The sequence below is a fragment of the Macaca fascicularis genome, chromosome 1 (assembly GCF_037993035.2).
Source record: "Macaca fascicularis isolate 582-1 chromosome 1, T2T-MFA8v1.1".
Classification (NCBI taxonomy): domain Eukaryota; kingdom Metazoa; phylum Chordata; class Mammalia; order Primates; family Cercopithecidae; genus Macaca; species Macaca fascicularis.
In genome coordinates, this window is record NC_088375.1 from 201,281,397 (window position 1) to 201,305,108 (window position 23,712).

Consider the following 23,712-nt stretch of genomic DNA (forward strand, 5'->3'; position numbering starts at 1 on the left):
ACTGGTTTTTTGAAAAATAATAAAGTAGATAAAACTGGCAGAACTGATCGAGGAATAAAGAAGCCACAAATATGTAATATTAGGAATTGAAAAGGGACATAATCAAAGATATAGGAGAGATAATGGAAATAAGAAAATGTTTAGGGATCACGCCACTGCTCTCCAGTCTGGGTGACAGAGTGAGACCCTTTTTCAAAAAAAAGAAGGAAAATGTTTAGAAACAACTTAAGCCAAGAAATCTGAAAGCTCAGATGAAATGGAAATTTTTATAGATAAAAAGTACTAATATGAAAAAAATCTGAAAAAACCAATAATCATTAAAAAATTATAATTCCCCCATATCCTCTCTCAAAAGCCCCAGGCCTTAACTATTTTACAGGTAAGCTTTACCAAAACTTCAAGAAGCAATTAATCCCTGCAATAAACTGTTCAGAAGAGAGAAAAATAAAGATCCATCTCCCAACTCATTTTTGTTAATGAGGCAAGTAGAAACTTTGGTATCAAAGAGTAAAATGATGGTTACCAGGGGATTGACGGAATGGGGAGATAATGGTCAAAGTATAGAAAGCATCAATTAGACAGAAGAATTAAGGGTGTTTTTTTTCCTTTGAGATGTATTGCACGTTACAGTGAATATAGCAAATAATAATGTACCATACATTTCAAAATCACTAAAAGTAAATTTCAAATGTTCTTGCAACAAAAAAAGATAAGTATTTGAGGTGATTGAGGTGATGGTTATGTTAGTTTGATTTACTAATTCCACATTGTATTCATAAATCATAACATTACTTCCTACCCCATGAATATATGCAGCTATAATTTATCAGTTTATAATTTAAAATAAAAATTTTAAAAAGAACAGAAATCAGAAACTATTAGGGCATCTCACTTTTGATCATAGATCTAAAAATTCTGAGTATAAATCAGATTGAATTTGACTGTGTATTAAAACAAAGATGAGACCATCCTGGCTAATACAGTGAAACCCCGTCTCTACTGAGAATACAAAAAAAAAAAAAAAAATTAGCAGGGTGTGGTGGTGGGCGCCTATAGTCTCAGCAACTTGGGAAGCTGAGGCAGGAGAATGGCGTGACCCCGGGAGACAGAGCTTGCAGTGAGCCGAGATTGCAGCCACTGCACCCCAGCCTGGATGACAGAGCAAGATTCCATCTCAAAAAAAAAAAAAAAAAAAAACAAACAAAGATGACCAAGTAGGTTTGATTCCAGGAATGTGAAGATGTGTCAAAATTAGAAAAGCTCATAATGTTATTTGTTAGACAAACCATATGAAATTGCTATTTTTGTAGATCAAAACTGTTAAAATATTGGCAATTTCATGGCTCAACCTAATATCCTATAAACAGATTAGCAAAGAAAAAGACATTATCCTGCTAATACACCCCAAAACATCATGTGATTAAATTCAACACCCACTCATGATTTTTAAAAATATCTCATAAAACTACACGTAGAACTTTCCTAATTTAATAAAAATATTTCTACCAAATGCCTACAGCAAACATTATACTTCATGGCAAAACTTCCTAAAAATTTTCAGTAAAGTCAAGAACAAGATCAGTAGTTCTACTATCACCAATAGAACGCAGCATTGTGCTGAAGAGACAAACCATTACATTTATACCAGAAAAAGAAAAAAAAAAGGAACTATAAAAATTAGAAGGGAATATAGAAAATTGTGACTTTTGTTTCAAAAATACAAAACAACCAACTAACAAACTCAAAATCAATAAGAAAATTAACAAAGCTTCTGGTGTTTCTATAACCAAATAAAACTTGCAATCAGGAGGGAAAGTCTCATTTATAATAGAAAAAAAACTATAAGACACCTAGAAATAAGCCCTCCAAAATGTGCATAATCTTAAATGAGAGAAGATAAAATTTTATTTTGATATTGATGTAACTAAAATAAATGCCAGGAGATTTCATGCTCATGGATGCACAGAGGGTATGAACAGGCAGCCAATTCACAGAGGAAGTAAGAACTGTTGATAAACATATAAAAAGATGCTCAACTTCAATGACGATCAAGGATTTACATATTAAAATGAGATACCATTTTACACTCATCAAATTGGAAAACATCATAATACCCTTAAATACCAAGTATCAGCAAGGATATAAAGCAATGAAAGCTGTCAGACGTTGCTGGTGAAAGAGCAAATTGGTATTCCTTTTCAAAGAGCAATCTAGTAATATCTAACCAAATTGAAGATGTGCCATCCCTGCAACCAGTTTTTCCATGCTAGATGTGTGCTCCAGAGAAACTCAAGCACACGTGTGCAAGCGGACATGAAGGAATATTCTGAAATTATGCTTACATTGTTTGTAATTGTGTATAGAAAGCTTTCTGCTTAGCATATTCATTTTGAAACCAGCCATCTTGCTGACCTGCTTTATTGGATGTAATGGATGTGCATAGATTCTCTTGGATTTCTCAGGGAGGCATTTCCATCACCTGCGCATAATGATGAATTGGACCATCAAGCAATATCCTGTTAGGAAGTAAATGTATACAAAGGCCCAATTCCCAATAGCAGTCAAAAATATAAAAATACCCAGGAATAAGAACAGAATGTTAGTGAGAGACATAAAAGACAACCTGATTAAATGGAGCTAGACACCATGTATATGGATTGGAAGACTCAATATCACATAGATACATTTTTCTCAAGTCCATCCATACGTTTAATGTAGCTCAGTCAGACTTACACAAGTTTTGTTTTGGAGGTTTTTGTTTTACTTTTTATAATTCAGGAAAATTCTTCTTGAGTTTAGAAGAGTACATCTGGGAGAATTTTTTTTAAGTTAAAAGAAGACAAATGAGGACTTTTCCTACTAATTATTTAAATATATTGTAAAGCTACAGTAACTGAAACTGTGGATCATTCATAGGAGTAGACAAATAGGCAAATGCAATAGAATAGAAAGCTGACAAACAAAACCAAATGTATATAATTATATGTTAATTATATATGTGATAAAGATGGATTTAAAATTGGTAGTGTGTGGAATATTTAGAGTTTGGTTAAATGACTAATCTATCAGGGAGTTAAGGTAGAATTGTATATCATATCCCAAAATAAATTTCAGGTAGATTTAAGGACATGAATTCTAGAGGAAAATACTGGTTTATTTATCGTACATTTACTGAGTGAACCTTAAGTACTAGAGCACATATTTTGGACACTGATGTGTAAATAATTATATTGCAGATTGGGTTAATTTTTATTATAGAAATTCCTGCTGCCATTTAAATGCTGTTATGGAAAAAATATTTAATGACTTTAAAAATATATACATTATATTAAGTGAAAGAGCAGGTTGCCCTATAGTATCTATAATTTGATCTTATTGTTATAAAAAATTATAAAAACATAAATTTATACAAGGAAATAAATGCATAGAATAAAGCCTAGAAAGATACTTACCAACATGTTGTAAGTCCTGAAAGTTATTTGCACATTTCTGTTTTATAAGTTTTTCGGCAATTAATATTTTATTGTAATGATACAAGTAACATTTTTGTTCTTGATGAATTAGGATGAATTATGCTTGGAAATTAAGGAAAATATCCTGTTCCCATCATACTTTTTATTAATTAGCCATCGTTTCTGAATAACATCATATATCCAGTGAGTGTTTAAATTTCCAATTATCTCATAGATGTCATAACATTTTTTAAATTTATAGTTTATTTGAATTAGGATTCAATAAGGTCCACACATTAGAGTCATTGTCTCATGTGTTTTTTAATCTACAGGTTTCTCCTTCCATCTTTTTTCTTTTCCCCCTTGTAACTTATTTGTTGAGGAAATCAGATCATTTGTTCAGTGGAACTTTCCACTCTGGATTTTGCTGAATGCCCTCACAACGTATCATTTTGTATGTTCCTCTGTCCTCGGTATTTATTGCCCATAAGTTGGAAATTAGATCCAGTGGTTTGATCTGATCAGGTCTGATTTTTTGGGCAAGGTAACTCCATGGGTCATGGTATATCTTTTATTAAAGAAACACATGTTGTCTGATTGTCTTCCTTACTGCAATTGATGATTATTATTTCTTATTGCAATTGATAATTCTTATTCCATTGATGATAAATGCCTTGGTCCATTGATTTCCATATGTTTTGGTAGTTAAAAATATTTTTGTAACAATTTAGGCTAAACTCTTTGAACTTGTATTATCTTGATGTCTGTTGGAACCCTGGAATTCACTCAGTCTATCAGTGATATACAGCAATTACACAAGGATCTGGTAACAGACTTCAGGCTCCCAGGAGCCTAAACAAATCTCTATAATATACAACACTGTTAGCTTGAAGGATGGCTTCTTTTAGAAAGCTTTGCTTCATAAATAGTACACTGGAAATATTGTTCCAATTTGCTGGCAGCTGGCATCACATTGTGTGCCATGCACAAATATTCATCACCCACTCATAGATCCCATCTTTGATATTTACAAAAGCACCAGGGGGTCTTTCACTCAATCACAACTTCTGTTGTTATTTGTACAATTATCTGGAAAGGAGCAGCAACCTCGAAACCTGGGGAGCCAGTTCATTATTCTGATGATTGTTGTCTTTGCTGGTACTAAGAAGTTCAGGGGACAGATGGGAGCAAGGGAAGCCAGATGCCTGTACGATTCCACCCTGGGCAAGCCCAGCAGGCCCTAGCTGGAGCCCTCATTTTAGCAGGGAAGGGGCAGAGGCTGAGCTTGGGGAGGAAAAAGTCACCATGACACGCTGGTCATTTTAACTCCATCCCATCTGATTCCCAGGGATGACATCCAGCAGAGTGGTCAAGACAGGCTACTGCCACAGTGGGGTGGGATCATGTGAGAGGATGGCTGTCTCATGTATTGGAAGGACAGGATTGCGGGTTTAGCAATGTAGAGATGAATGCTTTCAGCCTGTCTATCTGAGGAAACAGATGGTTTGAGAAGCAGGCAACCCAAACCTGGCCTCCCCAGGCTGTTAAAGAATAAGCTGGTGCTATATGGGGGTTGAGGGAACAAGAGCAGATCTCCACTGGAAAGGTTGGAATAGCAACCAGTTCCCAAAGACCAGATTCACAGTAAAGATGGGCTGAGCATAGAACTGACATCAAGGGAAAACGAGATAACTTGCTCAGTTGATAGCTTCCCTCTGCCATCTTCCTTGCATCTGACAACTCGATGTGCCTGATAGTTGTTACCAGTGCTAAACTCCAGGAGTGTGGGTTGTGGGGTAAGAAGGTGTTGTTCAACATAAGGCCATGCTGACGACATTGGGTTGGGGGTCTCTCCTGTGTCCAGGTTTATGACGGCAACAACAACTCCGCCCGTTTGCTGGGAGTATTCAGCCATTCTGAGATGATGGGGGTGACTTTGAACAGCACATCCAGCAGTCTGTGGCTTGATTTCATCACTGATGCTGAAAACACCAGCAAGGGCTTTGAATTGCAGTTTTCCAGTAAGTCTTTCTTACATCCGTGTGGTCAAGGAAGTCAGGCTTTCCCATTTTATTCATTTACTTGAGCTTCTGCTTGCCCACAAGATACAAAGAATGTGCTCTTAAGACTGTTTTAAAATCCAATGTGTATCCATCAGTGGATGCATGGGTAAACAAAATGTGATATGTTCATACAATGGAATAGCATTTGGCCATAAGAAGGAGTGAAGTGGCAGGGCACAGTGGCTTATGCCTGTAATCCCAGCACTGGGAGGCCAAGGCAAGTGGATCACGAGGTCAGGAGTTCGAGACCAGCCTGGCCAAGATGGTGAGACCCCCTCTGTACTAAAACTACAAAAATTAGCTGGGCGTGGTGGCGGGCACCTGTAATCCCAGCTACTAGGGAGGCTGAGGCAGGAGAATCACTTGAACCCAGAAGGCAGAGGTTGCAGTGAGCTGAGATTACACCACTGCACTCTAGCCTGGGTGACAGGGCAAGACTCTGTCTTTAAAAAAAAATAAATGAGTGAAGTACTGATGGGTGCATCAATGTGGATGGCCCTTGAAAAGATTGCACTAAGTGAAAGAATCCAGTCTCAAAGGCCACATATTGTTTGAGTCTCTTTGTAGGAACTGTCCAGAACAGGCAAATCCATAGAGCCAGAAAGTAAAGGGCAGTTGCCTAAGGCTGAGGGAGTTAGGGGAAAATGTCTATGGAACTTCTTTTTGAGGTGATAAAAATGTTGTAGAGCTGATTATGACAATAGCTGTACAACTCTGTGAATCTGCTAAAAGACATTGGATTGTACACATTAGATGGGAGAATGTATGGTATGTGAATTGTATCTCAATAAAGAAAGCTATTGGGGAAAATAATCCACAGAGTAGAGTCAGGCTTCCCCTCGCCTGGGCTCGAGGCTGCCTGGCAGAGGATCCTTGCCTGTTACAGCAGGAGGTTCAGTGGAAGAGGATTAGAGATACGTTTGAATTCCATTTCTATCATGTGAAAATTGTGTAAGTTTGGAACAGTTTGTTTAACCTTCCCAAATCAATGCTCTCAGTTGTAAAATGCAGATAATTATACCCACCTGTAAGACTCCTGTGAATAACAAATGAGAGAGAACACATGTATAGCGCCATAGAGTGGGAGCTCTGCATAAATCTGTTTCCTTTTCCAGCCCGTTTCAACAGCATATGTTTAAGCAGGTCATAACTAAGCTTTTAAACATACATTTAAGGTGACTTCTCCATATTACCCCATGTTATCAGAATGTCTCAATGAGCAAAATGAAAAGAACGCTCCTGCTAGCAAAAATGCTATGGGGTCAAACAAAAGAAATAGAAAATGCAGACCTTAGGCCTGAAAACTATTAAAAGCAGAAATCATTTACATTTAGCAACAGAGAAATGGATGTTCCTTAATACACCCTCAACTGAGCATAGAAATGAGGAAATCCTGACTGGTGAATCCATCAGAACCCACGGGCTGTGGCTGAGACAGTTTCCTTGAGGACATGGGCTTCGAGGGAAGAGAGGAAGCGTGGTTTCTGCCACAATAGGTCTTACTCACTCTACCTCTTCTCTCCTCACCAGGTTTCGAACTCATCAAATGTGAGGACCCAGGAACCCCGCAGTTTGGCTACAAGGTTCATGATGAAGGTCATTTTGCAGGGAGCTCCGTGTCCTTCAGCTGTGACCCTGGATACAGCCTGCGGGGTAGTGAGGAGCTGCTGTGTCTGAGTGGAGAGCGCCGGACCTGGGACCGGCCTCTGCCCACCTGTGTTGGTAGGAGGGCTCTTCCTCTGCAGGGAACCCTTGGGTCTCCCATAATACCAAGGTCTAGCCCTGGTCTCATTCTAGTTAGACCCCATGCTCCAGGGCCTGGGGGCCATCTACTTGGACTGAATCCTCTTGTTAACAGACATCATGGCTCGCCTGCACCCCTTCTCCACTTCCTCACTCTCACACCTCATTACACCCATGCAGCAGTGCATTCAGGCGGGTAGCTTGCCTTTGTCGTACATTTAGCAAGTGGGACCACAGCCAAGTCATGCCCTCAAAATTGTAACGCGGGTGATAGTGACGAGGTGGGAGAGTCCATTAGAAAGGGAGAGATGGGGCTTTTGCCTGAGTTCCAGGGCTTATTGTAACACCAAGACTCAGATGAGTCTCCCACCCACTCTGGGTCTCAGTTTCCCTGTAGGTAAAATGGGACTCATTCTCCCTTTTCTGGAGGAATGTCAAAAGAAAGAGTAAGATAAAGAACAACCATTGCTCTCACTGATAAAGAATGCAATAATGAACTTGCATCTTTAAACCTGTGGTTCTTCCCGAATGTCATCAGAGGTTCTCTAGAATCTTTACACGTGTCACAGGACAAGAGACAGTCATCTGAGGCAGAAGTGCAAAATAGGCAAAAATGGTCATTCTGTTTGGCCTTTTCATCTCTTACCACCCATCTCCCTGCTAATGTGAATTCCCCCATACTGCTTTGTCCTGCCTCCTACCTTTCCAAAATCAGACCTTTCTCTCTCTCCACCCCCTTTCTCATGTGCCACAACCTCAATGTGTCTGTGCCAGCACTGGCTAATCTTGTAAGAACAAAACCTCCACTGGAAAAATATGTACATGCCTACCAAGCCCCACATGTGAGAATTGGTGCACATGTATGTCTGGGTATTTGTGGAGGCAGAGAAATAAATGAAGAATAAAACCTGTTCACTGCCCTTGTGGGGGCCCATACTCTAACATGAAGAACAGACACATAAACAGGTAAGTATAATATAAGAGAAGCACTGTAGAAAGAGTTAAGTGCAAGATGTTGGGAGGATATGAGAATGTTTTGCCTGGGAGGTGATATTTCAATTGAGACTTGGAAGAATGGGTTAGAATTCACCAATAGGAGGGAGAGGAGGCGAGATGGACATTCTAGACTGAGCACGTGCACGGGTGAAAGTGTGAACCAGCATGGTGGGAAGTGTTAATGGGCACAGATGCTTCTTTTCCCCTAGATGACTACATTTTCATAGGATCTTTAACACTCTTATACAACGGAGGGTCTAAGTGGACCCTCTGCAAGTGGACAGACCAAAACAGCAGCCTTTATGGAGCCTCCAGGGTCTTCTTCTCCCTTTGCCTTTGACCTGGTCTTCAAGCATATCTTCCCTTTCACCCTCTATCTCTCTTTTTATATTTCCCCTCATTCATGTGCCAGGCCCTATGCTAGGCACTAGGAATACAGAGAAGAGTAGATCTCAGGCCAGGAAGGGTGATGCTTGCATAAACACACAACAGTATAATGCCACAGACAAGCAAGCCAGAGCACGCAAAATGAAAAGGAGGGATGATGACTCGCATTACAAGATAATTATTTGCTTTGCGGAAAGGATTCACTGTAAGATTACTTTGAATATCAAATATGCCAGTTGGACTGGACTTATTGGATTCACTCAAGCAGTATAAGAGCATTTAAACTTAGAATTACACTAGAACCTTGGAGGTCTTCCCCATTGAGACTGCCTCTAGCCTGCTAGAGAAGTGAGGCTGTGTATTTGAGATTATGTGCATATTTTTGTATATGTCATGTTGTGGTCGACTTCATCATGGTCTACCACAAATGACTGCGGTAGCTTAAAACATCCAAATGTTTTATCCTTCAGTGACTGGACTCTGCAGCCCAAACAAAGCCGCCAAGGCTCTAGGTTGGGAAGAAGGGAGAAGACCAGAAAGAGTAGAGTTATATGTTCTCAGTGTTGTTGAATCTGCTACATGCTGGCCCACTCAGCCCCCTCCTGCCCACCTGCCAGACCCCAGGTAGGGTATCTAGTTGTCCATGATGACATGCTCCCAGTGCTGCTGCCTCCAAACCCTCACTTCCCAGGAAGCAGGAGGTCCTTCTCTGTCTGGAATATGGAAGAAAGCTTGAACCAAGGACATGGATAATGCCCTCCCACCTTTCTAGCTACTTCCTCTATTTGTGGACCAGTCAAGCCTCCTCCTCACAATTGTAGTCCATCCTCTCACCAGCACCCTACTCCCTGCCATGGCCCCATTCAGCCTGGCATCTTTCAATCAGGTTCACACCTCCCACCCCAACAGCACCTTGGAGAGAGGGCTCACAGTGAAGCTTGAGCAGAGGGTCTGGTAGAGGGCCTCTTCTGCAACCCTTCGTTAGTGGTCCTGTGTGAAACCAAGGGGTCCATGAAATGTTGGATGAGTCCTTAGCAACAGGTAGGGGTCAGTCTTCCATCTGTGACCCTGATCCCTTCTTCTATTTCTAGCATCTTGCCTAATCAACTATTCCTTTTCCTAAATAGCTCTGCGATGAATATCCTCCTCTTCATTTATACTCATTCTCCCTTGATTCAGACGCTTATAGTAATTTGCATGGAAAGCAATAATCTACTTCCATTCATTTGATTGTCCAACCATCCATTCATTCAATAAACATTAAGCATCTATAATGTGCCAAACAGTATAGTAGGTACTTGATATGCAGATATAAGACAAGCTCCCTGCTGCCAAGGAGCTCATAGTCTTGTGGAGGAAATAGACATGATTTTAATAACATGTTACACATGCTACAATAGAAATCTATTCACATTGTAATGGAGACACAAAGGAGGGCAGTGTCAGTTCTACCTGGGGAGGGGAGGTATGCCACAAAAGGTGTCATAGCAAGGATGTTTATTCAGGTCCTCCATCCAAATAGAGCTTGTGGACTTCATCAGGCTGGACCAAAGAGTTCAGAGAGGCCAAAGGGAGCCACTCTGGTGGGCTCAGTGGGCTCTACTGAAAAGCTTAGACTTCATTTGGGGAGTGAATGCAAGCAGTCACTTGTTTGCATTTGATAAAGATCTGTTGATAGCACTGCCTAGAGTGTGGGCAGCAGTGCCAGCCTAGAGATGGTGAGGGCCTGAGTCAAGATTCCAGCAATGTAGGGGGAGTAGAGTCAAACATGAATAATAATCACACAGGTTTAACAACTGGGTCTCAGAGTGAGATTAGATGTCGGGGAGAAAGGAGGAGAAGGCCAGGAAGAACCCCCAGCTTCTGACTTCAGTGATTGCTCCGATGGGGAATGTAGACCTCTTCACTTGCCTCCCTGCCCCCAGTTTCACCCCTGCTGTACCCCCTCATGCTGCCACCACAGTGACTTCTTCTAACATGCAAAGTTCACTGATGTGTCACGCAGTCAATTAACTCACGCATATAAACACTGCAGTTCTTTCCTGGAACAGTAAATATATGACAGCCTGGTATCCAAGGTCCTTCAACCTGTGATGCTTCCTCACCTTTCCAGTCCCGTCTCCCACCTCGCCCTATCTCATACCCTGGCCTCCAGCCTGCCATGCTCTTCCTCGCTTCCAGGAACTTTGCAGTTACTCTTCTCTGTCTCTCTGCAGTGCCCTCCTTCCCATCCTACCCTTGCTACCCACCCGACCTGGTCAACTCTTGCTTCTCCTTCAAGGTTCATTTGAGACCAGCACCCTCCCTGGCTCTTGCTGTCCTTTGCTCAGGGAGATTGGTCACTTCTTCTACCACTTGCTATTAGGACACATAGCACACAGTGTGGCTGTCTTCTCTACTAGATGGTAAACTCTTCCAGAGGAGGGCAGTATCCTGCTGATCTCTGCTGTCCTGGCAGCTAGCAGAGGTCCTGTTGCTATCAAGAAGCAGGTTGAAGTACTTGCATGTTCCTCCCTAGGAGGCTTTGAGGAGGTTGGTCACAGAATAGGCAATCAGCCCTCCATTCAGGGACTGTTTTTGTTTACCAGTGTACAATTCAGTTGTTTGTAATTATATTAGTCTGTTCTCACACCGCTATAAAGATACTACCTGAGACGAGGTAATTTGTAAAGGAAAGAGGTTTAACTGACTCACAGTTCCTCAGGGCTGGGGAAGCCTCAGGAAACATACAATCATGGTGGAAGGGGAAGCAGGCACCTTTTTTACAAGGCGGCAGGAGAGAGAAAAGTGAGAGAAGGAGGAACTTGTCAAACACTTACAAAACCATCATATCTCGTGAGAGCTCACTCACTATCATGAGAACAGTATGGGGGAAACTGCCCCCATGATCCAGTCACCTCCCACCAGGTTCCTCCCTCAACTCCTGGGGATTACAATTCAAGGCAAAATTTGGGTAGGGACACAAAGCCTAACCATGTGAGTAGTATATGCACAGGGTTGTACAGCCATCACCACAATCTAATTTTTGAACATTTTGTCCCCCACAAAAGAAAACCCATGCCTATTAACAGCCACTCCCAGTTGTCCCCTCCCCCAGGCCCTGGCAACCACTAATGTACCTTCTGTCTCCAAGATTTGCCTATTCTAGGTATTTCATATAAGTGGAATCGCACAATGTGTCTGACTTCCTTCACTTAACTAATGTTTTCAGAGTTCATCTATATTGTAGCAGGTATCAAGCCTGGATTCCTTGTTGTTGTTGTTGTTGTTGTTGTTGTTGTTATTTTGAGACGGAGTTTCGCATTTGTTGCCCAGGCTGGAGTGCAATGGTGCGATCTCGGCTCACCACAACCTCTGCCTCCCGGGTTCAAGCGATTCTCCTACCTAAGCCTCCTGAGTAACTGGGATTACAGGCACGTGCCACCATCCTGGCTAATTTTTTGTGTTTTTAGTAGAGATGGGGTTTCTCCATGTTGGTCAGGCTGGTCTGAAACTCCCAACTGCAGGTAATCCACCTACCTCGGCCTCCCAGAATGCTGGGATTACAAGTGTGAGCCACCGTGTCCGGCTGCCTTGATTCCTTTTTGTGGTTGAATACTATTCCATTGCATGGTTATGCCACATTTTGTTTATTCATTCATCAGTTGATAGACATTTGGGTTGTTTACACTTTTTGATAACTATGAATAACGTTGTTATGAACATTCATGTTCAAGTTTTTATGTGAACATGTTTTCATTTATCTTGGGTATATGCCTAAGAGCAGAATTGCTAGGTCATATGGTGACTATGTTTAACATTTTGAGGAACCACCAACTTGTTTTTGAAAGCAGCTGTACCATTTTACATTTCCATCAGTAACGATGAGAGTTCCAGTTTCTCCACATCCCCACCTACACTTGTATAGTCTTTCTGACCATAGACATCCCAGTGGATGTGAAGTGATATCTTATTGTGGGTTTGATTTGTATTTCCCTAATTACTAACAATGTTAAACATGTTTTCATGTATGTATTGGCTATTTATATATCTTCTTTGGAGAAATGTTTGTTCAAATCCTTTGCCTTTTTAAAATTGGGTTATTCATCTTTTTGTTGTTGATTTGTAGGGGTTCTTTATAGGTTCTGGATATAAGTCTCATCCAGGGACTTTTTAATATGCTGTGCTCAGTCACTTGGAATGAATGAGAGGGACTCAGGAGCAAACAGGCAAAAGGAGCCGCTGAGTGACTGCTGACAGCTCAGGCCACCCTGTGAAGCTCACTCTTTTGGGATTTCTTTCAGCCGAGTGTGGAGGGACAGTAAAAGGAGAGGTGTCGGGGCAGGTGCTGTCACCTGGGTATCCAGCTCCCTATGAACACAACCTCAACTGCATCTGGACCATCGAAGCAGAGGCCGGCTGCACCATTGGGTAAGTGTCAGGGCTGGCAAAGTAACCATCGTGAGTTGTTCAGGGGAGGCATCATCGGCATCATCACCAGGCCATCCAGCTAGTGCCTGACCCACCTGCCTCACCTGGAGAACCTTGTGATCAATGGTGGTTGCTATGCTGGATGCCTCAAAAAATCTGGAAAGGTCAGTCTCAGCCTCTCAGGGCTTCATGCCAAGTCCATACACCTCACTGGCCCAGATAGCACAGTTACAGCAGCGTAGCCAAGGGCATGGATTGAAGGCATGCAGACCCCCATTTGAATCCACCCCTTCCATGTACTATTTGCAGGACTTTGGAAAAGTTCCTTATCCTCTCTGCATCTCATTGTCCTCTTCTGTAGAGTATGGATCTCAAGATAAAGCACTTGAATGAGATATTGCATGTAATATGCTCAGTGTAGTACTTGGAACATAGTGAATGTTTAATAACAGCTGCTGTGGTTATTTCTGACAGTTAGCAAGCGCTAACTCAGCTTTAGCTGTATGGCCCCTGGCAGATTGCTTCCCTTTTTCAGGCTGTTTCCTCATCTTTAAAATGAGGACAGAAATGCTTGTATTTTTGAGTTGTGGAGGAAGTAAATAGCAAAAGACCAGCAGCGGTATGTACTTCTTCAAAAGATAACTTCCTTCAAAATAGGTATGCCATCAAAATGTAACTTCCTTCCGGGAATTCCTTACTGGAATTTCAAGGAGTCAGAGGAGAAAGAACCATCACCGTTTACAGAGCACAGAGCCTGCACTATTAACTCCCCACAATAGCCCTATTGATAATGATAATAATAAGCCCTAATAACAAATAGACATTATTGTACTTCCCATTTTGTAGATGAGAAAACTCAGATTCCAAAAGGATGCATAGCACTACTAAGTTTGCACAGGGAATCAAAACTCTGAGATCTGAACCCAGGTCTTTCTGAATCTTCACACTATTGCACTGCTGGCAAAACGGGGCCTTGAGCCATGGCTCAGGTGAGTTAGGAGGAAAAGAGCAGGTTGGGGTAGCAGTATGAGCAGAGGTATGAAAGGAGGATAGAATACGGGAATTGGAGAGGAAACAGTCTGGCTGCAGTAGGGGAAACACATGGATAAAGAATGGGAGATAGATAGGGTTAACGTATGGCCTGGTTATGGAGCATCTTAAATGCCAATAACTAACAGGGAGCCATGGAAGTTTCTTGAGCAGGGTCGGTCCACCAGGGTTATTTGCAGTGTAGAGAGTTCATGGGGAGGCACCATCAGGAGTCTGTTACAATGATCCAGGAAGTAAGTGCTAAGGATTTGGAACAGTGAGGAGCCAAGAAAAGGAACAGAAGTGTAGCTAGGAGAAGAGTCCTGCATGTAAGAGTTTCCAATTAAGGAGAACTGGCTGAATGGGTGTGTTGCTGCAAGAAATGTAGATATTCACTGATGTACACAGTTCAATTAATGTTAAAGAAATGTATTAAGTGTTTACTATGTACAGATTTTTTAGCTAAACTCTGAGCAAAATAAGGTCAGCAGCGTACATAGGGACTTTGCATTATTAGGGGGACAAGTTAAATATACACATTCATCCTGCACAGCACTGCTGGGATAACCTTCTGGAAGCATACCAGATCAGTTCACCCTCTGATTAGAAACCTTCCGTGGCCACCCCACACTTACAGAATAAAAGCTAACCATTTTGTTCTGGCCTTTGAGGCTACAGCAACTTCAACCTCCCTTCCCAACCTCATTTTCCACCACTTCTGTTCAATGACATTCTGACAAGGCAAAATTATTGGTGACCCCTGTACGTGGCCTAGCTCAGGGCCTAGGTCAGGGCCTTTGTTTCTACTCTGCCCTTCCTCTGGAATGCCCTCCTCCCTCCAAAGGCTTACATCTAAAATTCTCCATCCCTCAAAAGTCAAGTGCAAATGTCAGCTCGCCCAGGAGGTCATCCCTCACCCCCTCTCTTACAGGGCTCCTAGGAGTCCTTTCTGCCTCTTCTGAACTTCCGTTGCCTGTTGCCTCTATTTTCCTGAAGACACTGACCACTTTTCTTCTTTATTTATGCTCATGCGTTACCTCCCCTCCTGGAACTGTGGTCCCTGCCTGATTCATCTTTGCAGGTCTCCCAGCTCTTAGCCCAGTGCCCCTGGCTCAACAGGTGTCAAGTGTTTGATGAATGAAAGAATGAATGAAGCAAGACCCAAGTATAAAGGTAGTTTTATGCCTAGTGGATCTGTGATAGTTCTTCAGTGACTAGTGATTGAACAATGAGTGGATCAAGAACATAATGACTACTTCACTTTAGTATATACGTGTGCAAATCAAGAGGTTTTCTCACTTTCTTCACTCGGAGCATCATTCATTGATGCATTCATTCCCTCATATTCACAAATATCTGTTTGTTTGCTACCTGGCTGTGCCTGTGCCAGGTGCTGGCATTATATAAATGAATGAGATGTGGCCATGGTTCACAAAGAGCAGACACACATGTCGGTCCAGAACAAGGTGGTGGCACAAGGAGGAAGGGGAACGGAAAAGCAGGACAGGAGGAGATGGGAGGAGTCATTCTGGAAAAGGTGACCCTAGAGCTGAGTCCTGAAGGAGGGAGAGGAGGTTGCCAGGTAGGCAACGAGGAAGGTGGGTGGGAGGGTAATGAGCTTCTAGGCAGAGAGTGAAGCAGTGTGGTCAGCCTCAAGGAGCTGGAAATGGTTCCCGAAGCTGGATGATCACCTGCGATTTGGTGGGTGGCAGCTTTCATGAGAGATGAAGCTGGTGGCCGAGGCTGTAGGGAGCACAGAGGGCCTTGGGGCTGTGATGCTGCGTTTGGACAGCTCCTGGCAGTTTTGTGGAGAATGGGCGGAGTGGGACAGGCTGGGCCTGTAAGCACAGTGAGGAGGCTGTCTCCAGAGTGTGGCTGGGGACAGACGAGGAGGCCGGAAGCCGGGCAGTGGCCGTGGAGATGGAGAAGAAGAGAAAATTCAGGGAAAATTCAAGTGATCACACCAACTTTTCTCAACTACTGTTTGTGACAACAGCACACCAAGTACATGCGTACCTACTACCTACACCCAAATGGCGTTCCTATTTTGCCATATATGCTTATGTGCTTTCTTTGTTCTTCTCTTTCCATCCTTTTGTTTTCCTTTTTGCTGAGCCACTGAAAAGTACACCGTCAACATCATCATACTTCATTTCTAGGTGCTTTGGCACACATCCTCTAAAGAGAAGGATGTGTTCATCCATGGCATAGCAGCCGTAACCTACCTAAAAGGCACAGCCTCTGGGAATTAAGGAGAGCAGAGCAGATCTAGGTGTGGCTGACACAAGGAAATTACAAGAAGTTGATGAATGGATTTCTGGGCAGTAGTGAGGACCGTTTTCACTGATGAGAATGGTGGCTGTGGGGGTGGAGGGGAGACAGGAGATGCCCTTTCTAGCCCTCAGGAAGACAAGATCAAAACACATACAGGAAACGTCCTGTCCAGAGTAACACAGCAAGAAATATGAAGTCATGGGGTGTAGGGTCCAGCCCCATAGGGTCGATGGGTTTTTCTCCCCGTATGCAGAGACAAGAGATTGTAGAAATAAAGACACAAGACAAAGAGATAAAAGAAAAGGCAGGCCAGGCGCGGTGGCTCACGCCTGTAATCCCAGCACTTTGGGAGGCCAAGGCGGGCGGATCACGAGGTCAGGAGATCGAGACCATCCTGGCTGACACGGTGAAACCCCGTCTCTACTAAAAATACAAAAAATTAGTCGGGCGTGGTGGTGGGCGCCTGTAGTCCCAGCTGCTCGGGAGGCTGAGGCAGGAGAATGGCGTGAACCCAGGAGGTGGAGCTTGCAGTGAGCCGAGATCGCGCCACTGCACTCCAGCCTGGGCGACAGAGCGAGACTCCGTCTCAAAAAAAAAAGAAAAGGCAGTTGGGCCCCGGGGGACCACCACCACCAAGACACGGAGACCGGTAGTGGCCCCGAATGTGGGGCTGCGCTAATATTTATTGGATACATGACAAAGGGGCAGGGTAAGGAGTGTGAGCCATCTTCAATGATAGATAAGGTCATGTGGGTCACATGTCCATTGGGCAGGGGGCCCTTCCCTGCCTGGCAGCCAAGGCAGAGAGACAGAGGGAGAGAGAGAGAAACAGCTTACACCAATTATTTCTGCATATCAAAGACTTTTAGTACTTTCACTAATTTGCTACTGCTATATAGAAGGCAGAGCCAGGTGTACAGGATGGAACATGAAGGCAGACTAGGAGCATGACCACTGAAGCACAGCATCACAGGGAGACGGTTAGGCCTCTGGATAACTGGGGGTGGGCCTGACATTAGTCAGGCCCTCCACAGGAGGTGGTGGAGCAGAGTCTTCTCCAAACTCCCCCAGGGAAAGGGAGACACCCTTTTCCCATCTGCTAAGTACTTAGTGGGTGTTTTTCCTTGACACTGATGCTACCGCTAGACCATGGTCTGCTTGGCAACGGGCATCTTCCCAGACGCTGGTGTTACCGCTAGACCAAGGAGCCCTCTGGTGGCCCTGCCCGGGCATAACAGAAGGCTCGCACTCCTGTCTTCTGGTCACTTCTCACTGTGTCCCCTCAGCTCCTATCTCTGCATGACCTGGTTTTTCCTAGGTTATGATTGTAAGAGCAAGGATTATTATAATATTGGAATAAAGAGTAATTGCTACAAACTAATGATTAATGATATTCATATATAATCACATCTATGATCTATATCTAGTATAACTATTCTTATTTTATATATTTTATTATACTGGAACAGCTTGTGCCCTCTGTCTCTTGCCTTGGCACCTGGGTGGCTTGCTGCCCACAATGGGGGGAATGCTGAGGATCCCAAAATGGGAAATAGTCCGAAGAAGGTAAAGATAATATCAGTCCTTAGTCTGGATGGCTTCTTGGAGCCACAGCAACCTCAAAGGAGCTAATGTGAAGTAAGGTCTTCCCAGTTTCATTGAGAACTGCAGAAAGATGGAGATAGAGTGGCAAGACACCATCCCTTCCTCATTCCCCCACCCCAGCCTGCCATCCCAACTAGTGTGCATAGTGTGCACATGGACAGCAGTACTTGTGTGCTTACTCAGTCCTCCCCCTTTCCCTCCCCTTCCCTCCTTCTTTCCCTCTCCCTCTCTCCCTCTCCTACCCTCCCTCTGTCTCTTTCTCCTCTCCCTCCCTCTCCCTCAACCCCCAACACACACACACACACACACACACACACACACACACACACACCTGTCTTGAAGAACCAGCAGCAAAGTTAGGATAACTCACATTCATAATTAGACAAACACAAAAAGCTCCTTTGTGTTTGAGTCCTTATTTGGTTATTGTCTTTTTTATTGGAAATATCTTTATAGAATTTTTCTATATGCAAATTAGGTACTCTTTTTTGGGAGGGGGTTGGACAGTCTTGTTCTATCGCCCAGGCTGGAATACAGTGGCACTGTCTCAGCTCACTGCAACCCCCACCTCCCAGGCTCCAGCAATTCTCATGCTTCAGCTGGGATTATAGGCGAGCGACATCACACCTGGCTAATTTTTGTAGAGACAGGGTTTCACCGTGTTGGCCAGGCTGGTCTCGAACTCCTGGCCTCAAGTGATTCTCCTGCCTCGACCTCCCAAAGTGCTGGGATTATAGGTGTGAGCCACTGCACCCAGCCAGATAATCATTTTTTTAAAATTCAAAATTTAAACAAAGAAATGTATAAACTTGAAATGAAACGTTTCTACAGTCTTACTCTGTAATCTTACCCCTCCTCACATCCCACATAAAATAACTATTAATGTCTGTTTGCTCTACTTATTCTTTTGGATATTTTGTGTGCCAATATGTGCGTAAAGCAAATGTAATACACGTGTTTCTAAACCAAGTTCATCCACATGCGTGGCTCAGTAACTTGTTTTTTGTTTTACCACTTGATCATATGTCACCATCTCATCATGTCAATGTATATAGATCTACCTCATCCTGTTTGATGGGTACAGAGAATTATATTGTATGCATCACCATAATTTATTTAACCATTCATCTGCTGAATAAGTGAATCTTTTCAGCTTTTCACTCCAACATTCTTATTCCTGAATCTTCGAACAGTTGTCCCTTTATTTCCTTAGGATATATTTTTAGGAGGCAAATTTTGATACGTGACCTCAAAATTTCCTCTAGATATTGTAGCAATTTACGAGTCCACCAGAAGTCTATGAGAAGGCCTGCTACCCCACACGGTATCACTAGACATTGTCAATACTTTTTAGTCTTCACCGCTTAGATGGACAATAGGATATTTAATTGTCTTTGCTGCTTCTGGTTCTTTGTGTGTTTTTTGTTTGGACAATTTGTCTTTTTCCTATAGAGTGTTCAACTGGGCTCATTTCTAATTTCTAAATGAGTCTATAACTCGTTTAGATTTCTCTTAAATCCAAGAATATTTAAGAATTTTTTCAGTTACTAAGTGGTTTATAGATTTTGTATGGTTTTCATTATTTTTATTTTGACTGTGTCGTGCCTTTTTTTTACTTTTTGAATGTTTTTCTTTTATTTATGTTCCATGGGCATTGAAGAATATGAAAGGAGTACAAGGGGCTATATTTCTTTTACATAAAATGTATTATGCTTTCTTTCAAACAAAATACATTATGCTTCTGTATTGCTTTTTTTATTGTTAACTCTTCCTGTTGTTAGCTGATCTGTTGTAATTAGCTTTTTGTTCTAGTGATTTCAAAGTTCTATATCCCGTTTTTATTCTGCCAGTGATCTTGTGTTTTCATTAATTCAGTTCTCAACAGTAATTATCCTGTTCTTTACCCTCTTTTTATTTTGGAAATCTTGCTTTTGTTTTTATTTTGAGGAAACTACTTTTTCCGTTTCTAGACCACTCTTGACAGCCTACTTTTGTTTTTATCAATATGTTATCATCTTGTGTCTCTGAGAATACTATTTGTGTTTTGTTTTACAATGTTGTCTGTTTTTTCCTGCGTCAACTGCATTTTGCACTTGAGCCATTTGGTTTGATTATTCAGCTGGATTCTTTATGTCCCATAAGTTTTATTGTTTATTTACTATCAAGTCATAACTAAGAGCTGGACTCTGGTACCAGCCTACCTGCCACTCTTATTTGCTATGTTGCTCAGGGAGCTCTTTAAGCCCTCTGTTCCTCAGTTCTCTTATCTTTAAGATGATAAGTAAAGAGGGTACCCTCCTTAAGGTTGCTATGAGGATTGAGTGAGCATATATAAAGCACCTAGAACATGACTGGCATGTAATTCCCAAATGATGAGAACTCCCACCTGGAGCTAGGTGGATTGTCAATTTTACCCAAACAGAGTATTCCTAAGCACAGCAGGCTGTAAGTCACCCCTAAAGGATCTCAGGTGGTGGGTGCTATATTGTAGGTGGGAGCAGGTGTGCCAGATGGGAAGGGACATGGGCTAGGCAGCAGGCTAGCCCATGAGGTTATTTCCAGGGGCACGGACAGGAGAAGCCTTTCAGGCGCATCTCCCTACCCTGCTTCAGCCCTGATCAAGCACTGGGGGTGACCAGAGGGATTTGTAGCCAGGTTTGCTCCAGCAAGCTGGGCAAGGATGGTCCCTTCCCAGGAGTGCCCAAGAGGCGAAGTGGTTGGCTGCAGGAATCTATGGTCAGGCTTACCCTTGGGTGTGGTCCAAGCTGGAACATGGGTCCTGCTTGGATGTGTGTGACAAGAGTGGAATGGAAGAATGGGGTGGATGGGCCATTGCACTCCATCCAGGCCTGGCAGCTGACAGCAGGAGGGCAGACCCATGAGCTGCTCTCTCCCTGTCACCCTTGCCTGTGTCATCCGTACATAGAACACAGAAGTTTCATCCTGTAGGAGTGGAACCTCTTCTCAGCTTCTAGTGTTGAGCTGGAGGGTTTTGTTTTGGTTTGGTTTGGTTTGGTTTTTAATAATCAGTGGGCCAGCTCAGATAAAACTTGAATAAGAAAGGGAGGGAAAGCCTTTTGCTCTTGGTCCTGCGCCTCTATCTAACATTTATTAAATACCTATAGCACACCAGGTTCTGAATCAGTTATTACTGTCCCCATTTTATAGATCAGATCATCGAGGCCCAGAAAGGATAAATGACCTTCCTTGAGATCTCACAATCACCCCGGATTGTGGATTTTGAACATGTTCTGTCTAACGTCAGTCTTTGCTCTTTCCAGTCTGCCATTCAGGCTGTGGTCTGATTCCATCTAACAAAATATGCATTGAATACCTGCTCTGTGCCAGAGACTGTGTGATGCTGTGCAGTTGGAAACACAAAGACCAGACCAAGGCCAAGCCTTGTCTGCCAAGAGTTCACATTCTAGTGGGGAAATAGTCAAACAGACAGCTACTTCCAAGATAAAATAAATGCTATAAGTGCAAGCCAAGCAATGGAGTTCAGTAACAGAGAAGAGAGAGAGGAGTTCAGTAACAGAGAAGAGAGAGAGGGACTGTAGAGGCAGTCTTTCCAGGTAGGGGTAGGAGAGCAAAAGCATGAGCATAGGGGAAAATATAGGATCTGACCACGAAAGGGCACTCACTTGACGTGGCTGGAGCTGCATGCATGTGGGCAAATAAGGCTGTGTGGGTAAAGAGGAGTCTTTACACACTGAAGGCCAAGACGAGAACTCTGAATGGATTTCTCAGCATAATAAGGAGCTGTTGGAACATTTTAAAGACAGTAACAACGTTCAGTTCAATTTAAAAACTTGGAGCATTTACTCAGTGCTGGGCATGCTGCCAGGCACAGGGGTATAAATATAAATAAGAAACAGCTTTTCCCCTTGAAGGTCTCAGTATTATAGATAGAAATTATATCAGTTAGGAATGAAAATAGAAAAACGGACTAAAGCTGGCTTCAACAGATGGGGGTTCATTTTTCTCCTGGAACAAGAACCTGAAGGTCCCATCCAGACCTGGTACCGCTGCTCAGGAAGCCATAACCTTTCTTCTTGCTCTGCCATCCCGAGATTTTCATCCTCATGGCTACCTACTTGGCTGCCGCAGCTCCAGACATTATGTCTGTGTTCCAGTCTAAAAGAAGAGGGAAGAGGAAAGGGCACGGAGCTCTCTCCTAATGAAAGTTTGCTTGTGTATTTGGGAAGGACCACTATCCTTAGAGATGTTGTCCTACATCTCATTAGTCAGAACTTGCCACGCCTGGCAGGGGAAAATGGGAAATCAGTTTTGCTTTGCTTTTAGAACCTCAATAGTAAAGAGAAATGAGAAGTTTGGAAATGAAGCACAGATCATCCAACCCACAGTTTCTGCTATAGATTCTAAGATAATGTGATAACTGCTATAGTAGAAGTATGCACGAAACACAATAGAAAAGTGTCTGCGAGGACAGATCATAATTCTGTATGGCAGTTGGGAGTGGACTACAGAGAGGAAGCACTTTTACACTTTAAAGAACCGTAGGAGCTCCCCATGCAGGGTGGAGGTGAGGCCCTCCCAGGCATGTGAAAGGGAGGAAGATAGGAATATATACAGCTGCTTCTGGAAGAGCTCATTGTCTAGGGGGGATATGAGGACTTCAGGAAGATCCGTGGCAGCAGTGCAGAGGATAAATTGGCTGGGAAGCCAGGGAGGAGCCTAGGAGCACTGTTTGAGGGATCCTGGTTATATTCAAAAGAACTGAGTCATTTTGTATGTGCAAATGTGGTTAGGGTTGAAGCTATTGTTGACTGGCTTCACGGAGGGGGAAGGAGGAAGGGAGAGGAGACAGTCCTCTGCTGACGTGCTTTCCCTACAGAGGTCTGGGACCCATGGAAGGTGGAGAACTTCTCACTCTGGACACTCGGATTTCTGCTCCTGATGCCCATAAAGCTCATATTTGGCTAATAGTCCTTGTTTTTTAACTTTATGGATACTTCCTAATGATTCACATATAGGGAAAACTGAAAACTCCATTCTTGGATTTTGGTCACCATGCAGCAGGCATTGGGGGGCATGGTTTTGATTAACCAGGACCCCTGCCCAGTGGAACTTGTCTTCCTGGGAGGATGCTGGGCTAGAAAAACATCTGGTTGTGCCCGAAACCTGGATTCCCTTGCTGTCATTTCAGATCAGTCACAGGGCAGCAATTCCCCACTGTGGTCAGTGTTGCCTCCCTCCAGCCAGCAAGTGGGCAGCTGGCCCAGAGGAGGCAGAAGGCACCAGAAGTGAAGCTTGCATTCACAGCTCTTGCCAGGAATTATGGCCGCAGGTTCAGTAGCTTCCAGAGGGTTTATTTCTGAGCAACTACAGCAAGTTAAACCTTAAACAGAGAAGGTCCATGTACTTACACTGCAAGAGCTGACCTCCTAAAGGAACTGAACAGAGAAGCAAACACACAGTGGGGTATTCCTTTGTCAGATTTAAGGCTTCAACAAATCAGGGAATAGCCAAAAGGAATGTAAACATTTTTTGAAGGAGGGGATGTGGATAGCCTGGTAGGTATAAATGTAGCTTTGAGAATGGTGGCACTCTCTGGCCATTCAGCTTTTCGTGGAATACCTCTAGAGAAAGAAACTCAAACTACTTCAAATTATCCTCATACAATAATCCAACCGAGCTACACTGAGTAGTTGAATTGGCCAGCATGCATCAACTTGACTACCGGTTTAAGATCCTAAAACTGAATTCCAACATCTCTTAGTTGAATAAAC

General features: G+C 43.1%; 1 protein-coding gene across 14 annotated transcripts in view; it reads left to right on the forward strand.

The window, feature by feature from the left end:
- CSMD2 (CUB and Sushi multiple domains 2) overlaps nucleotides 1-23,712 on the forward strand; it is a 650,869-nt gene that overhangs the window by 461,176 nt on the left and 165,981 nt on the right. For all 14 annotated transcript variants that reach the window (XM_045375140.3, XM_045375143.3, XM_045375139.3 and 11 more), the window contains 3 exons: nucleotides 5,317-5,473; nucleotides 7,046-7,237; nucleotides 12,925-13,051. In XM_045375140.3, coding sequence (XP_045231075.2) covers nucleotides 5,317-5,473; nucleotides 7,046-7,237; nucleotides 12,925-13,051 — 476 coding nt within the window. The remainder of the gene's footprint in view (nucleotides 1-5,316; nucleotides 5,474-7,045; nucleotides 7,238-12,924; nucleotides 13,052-23,712) is intronic.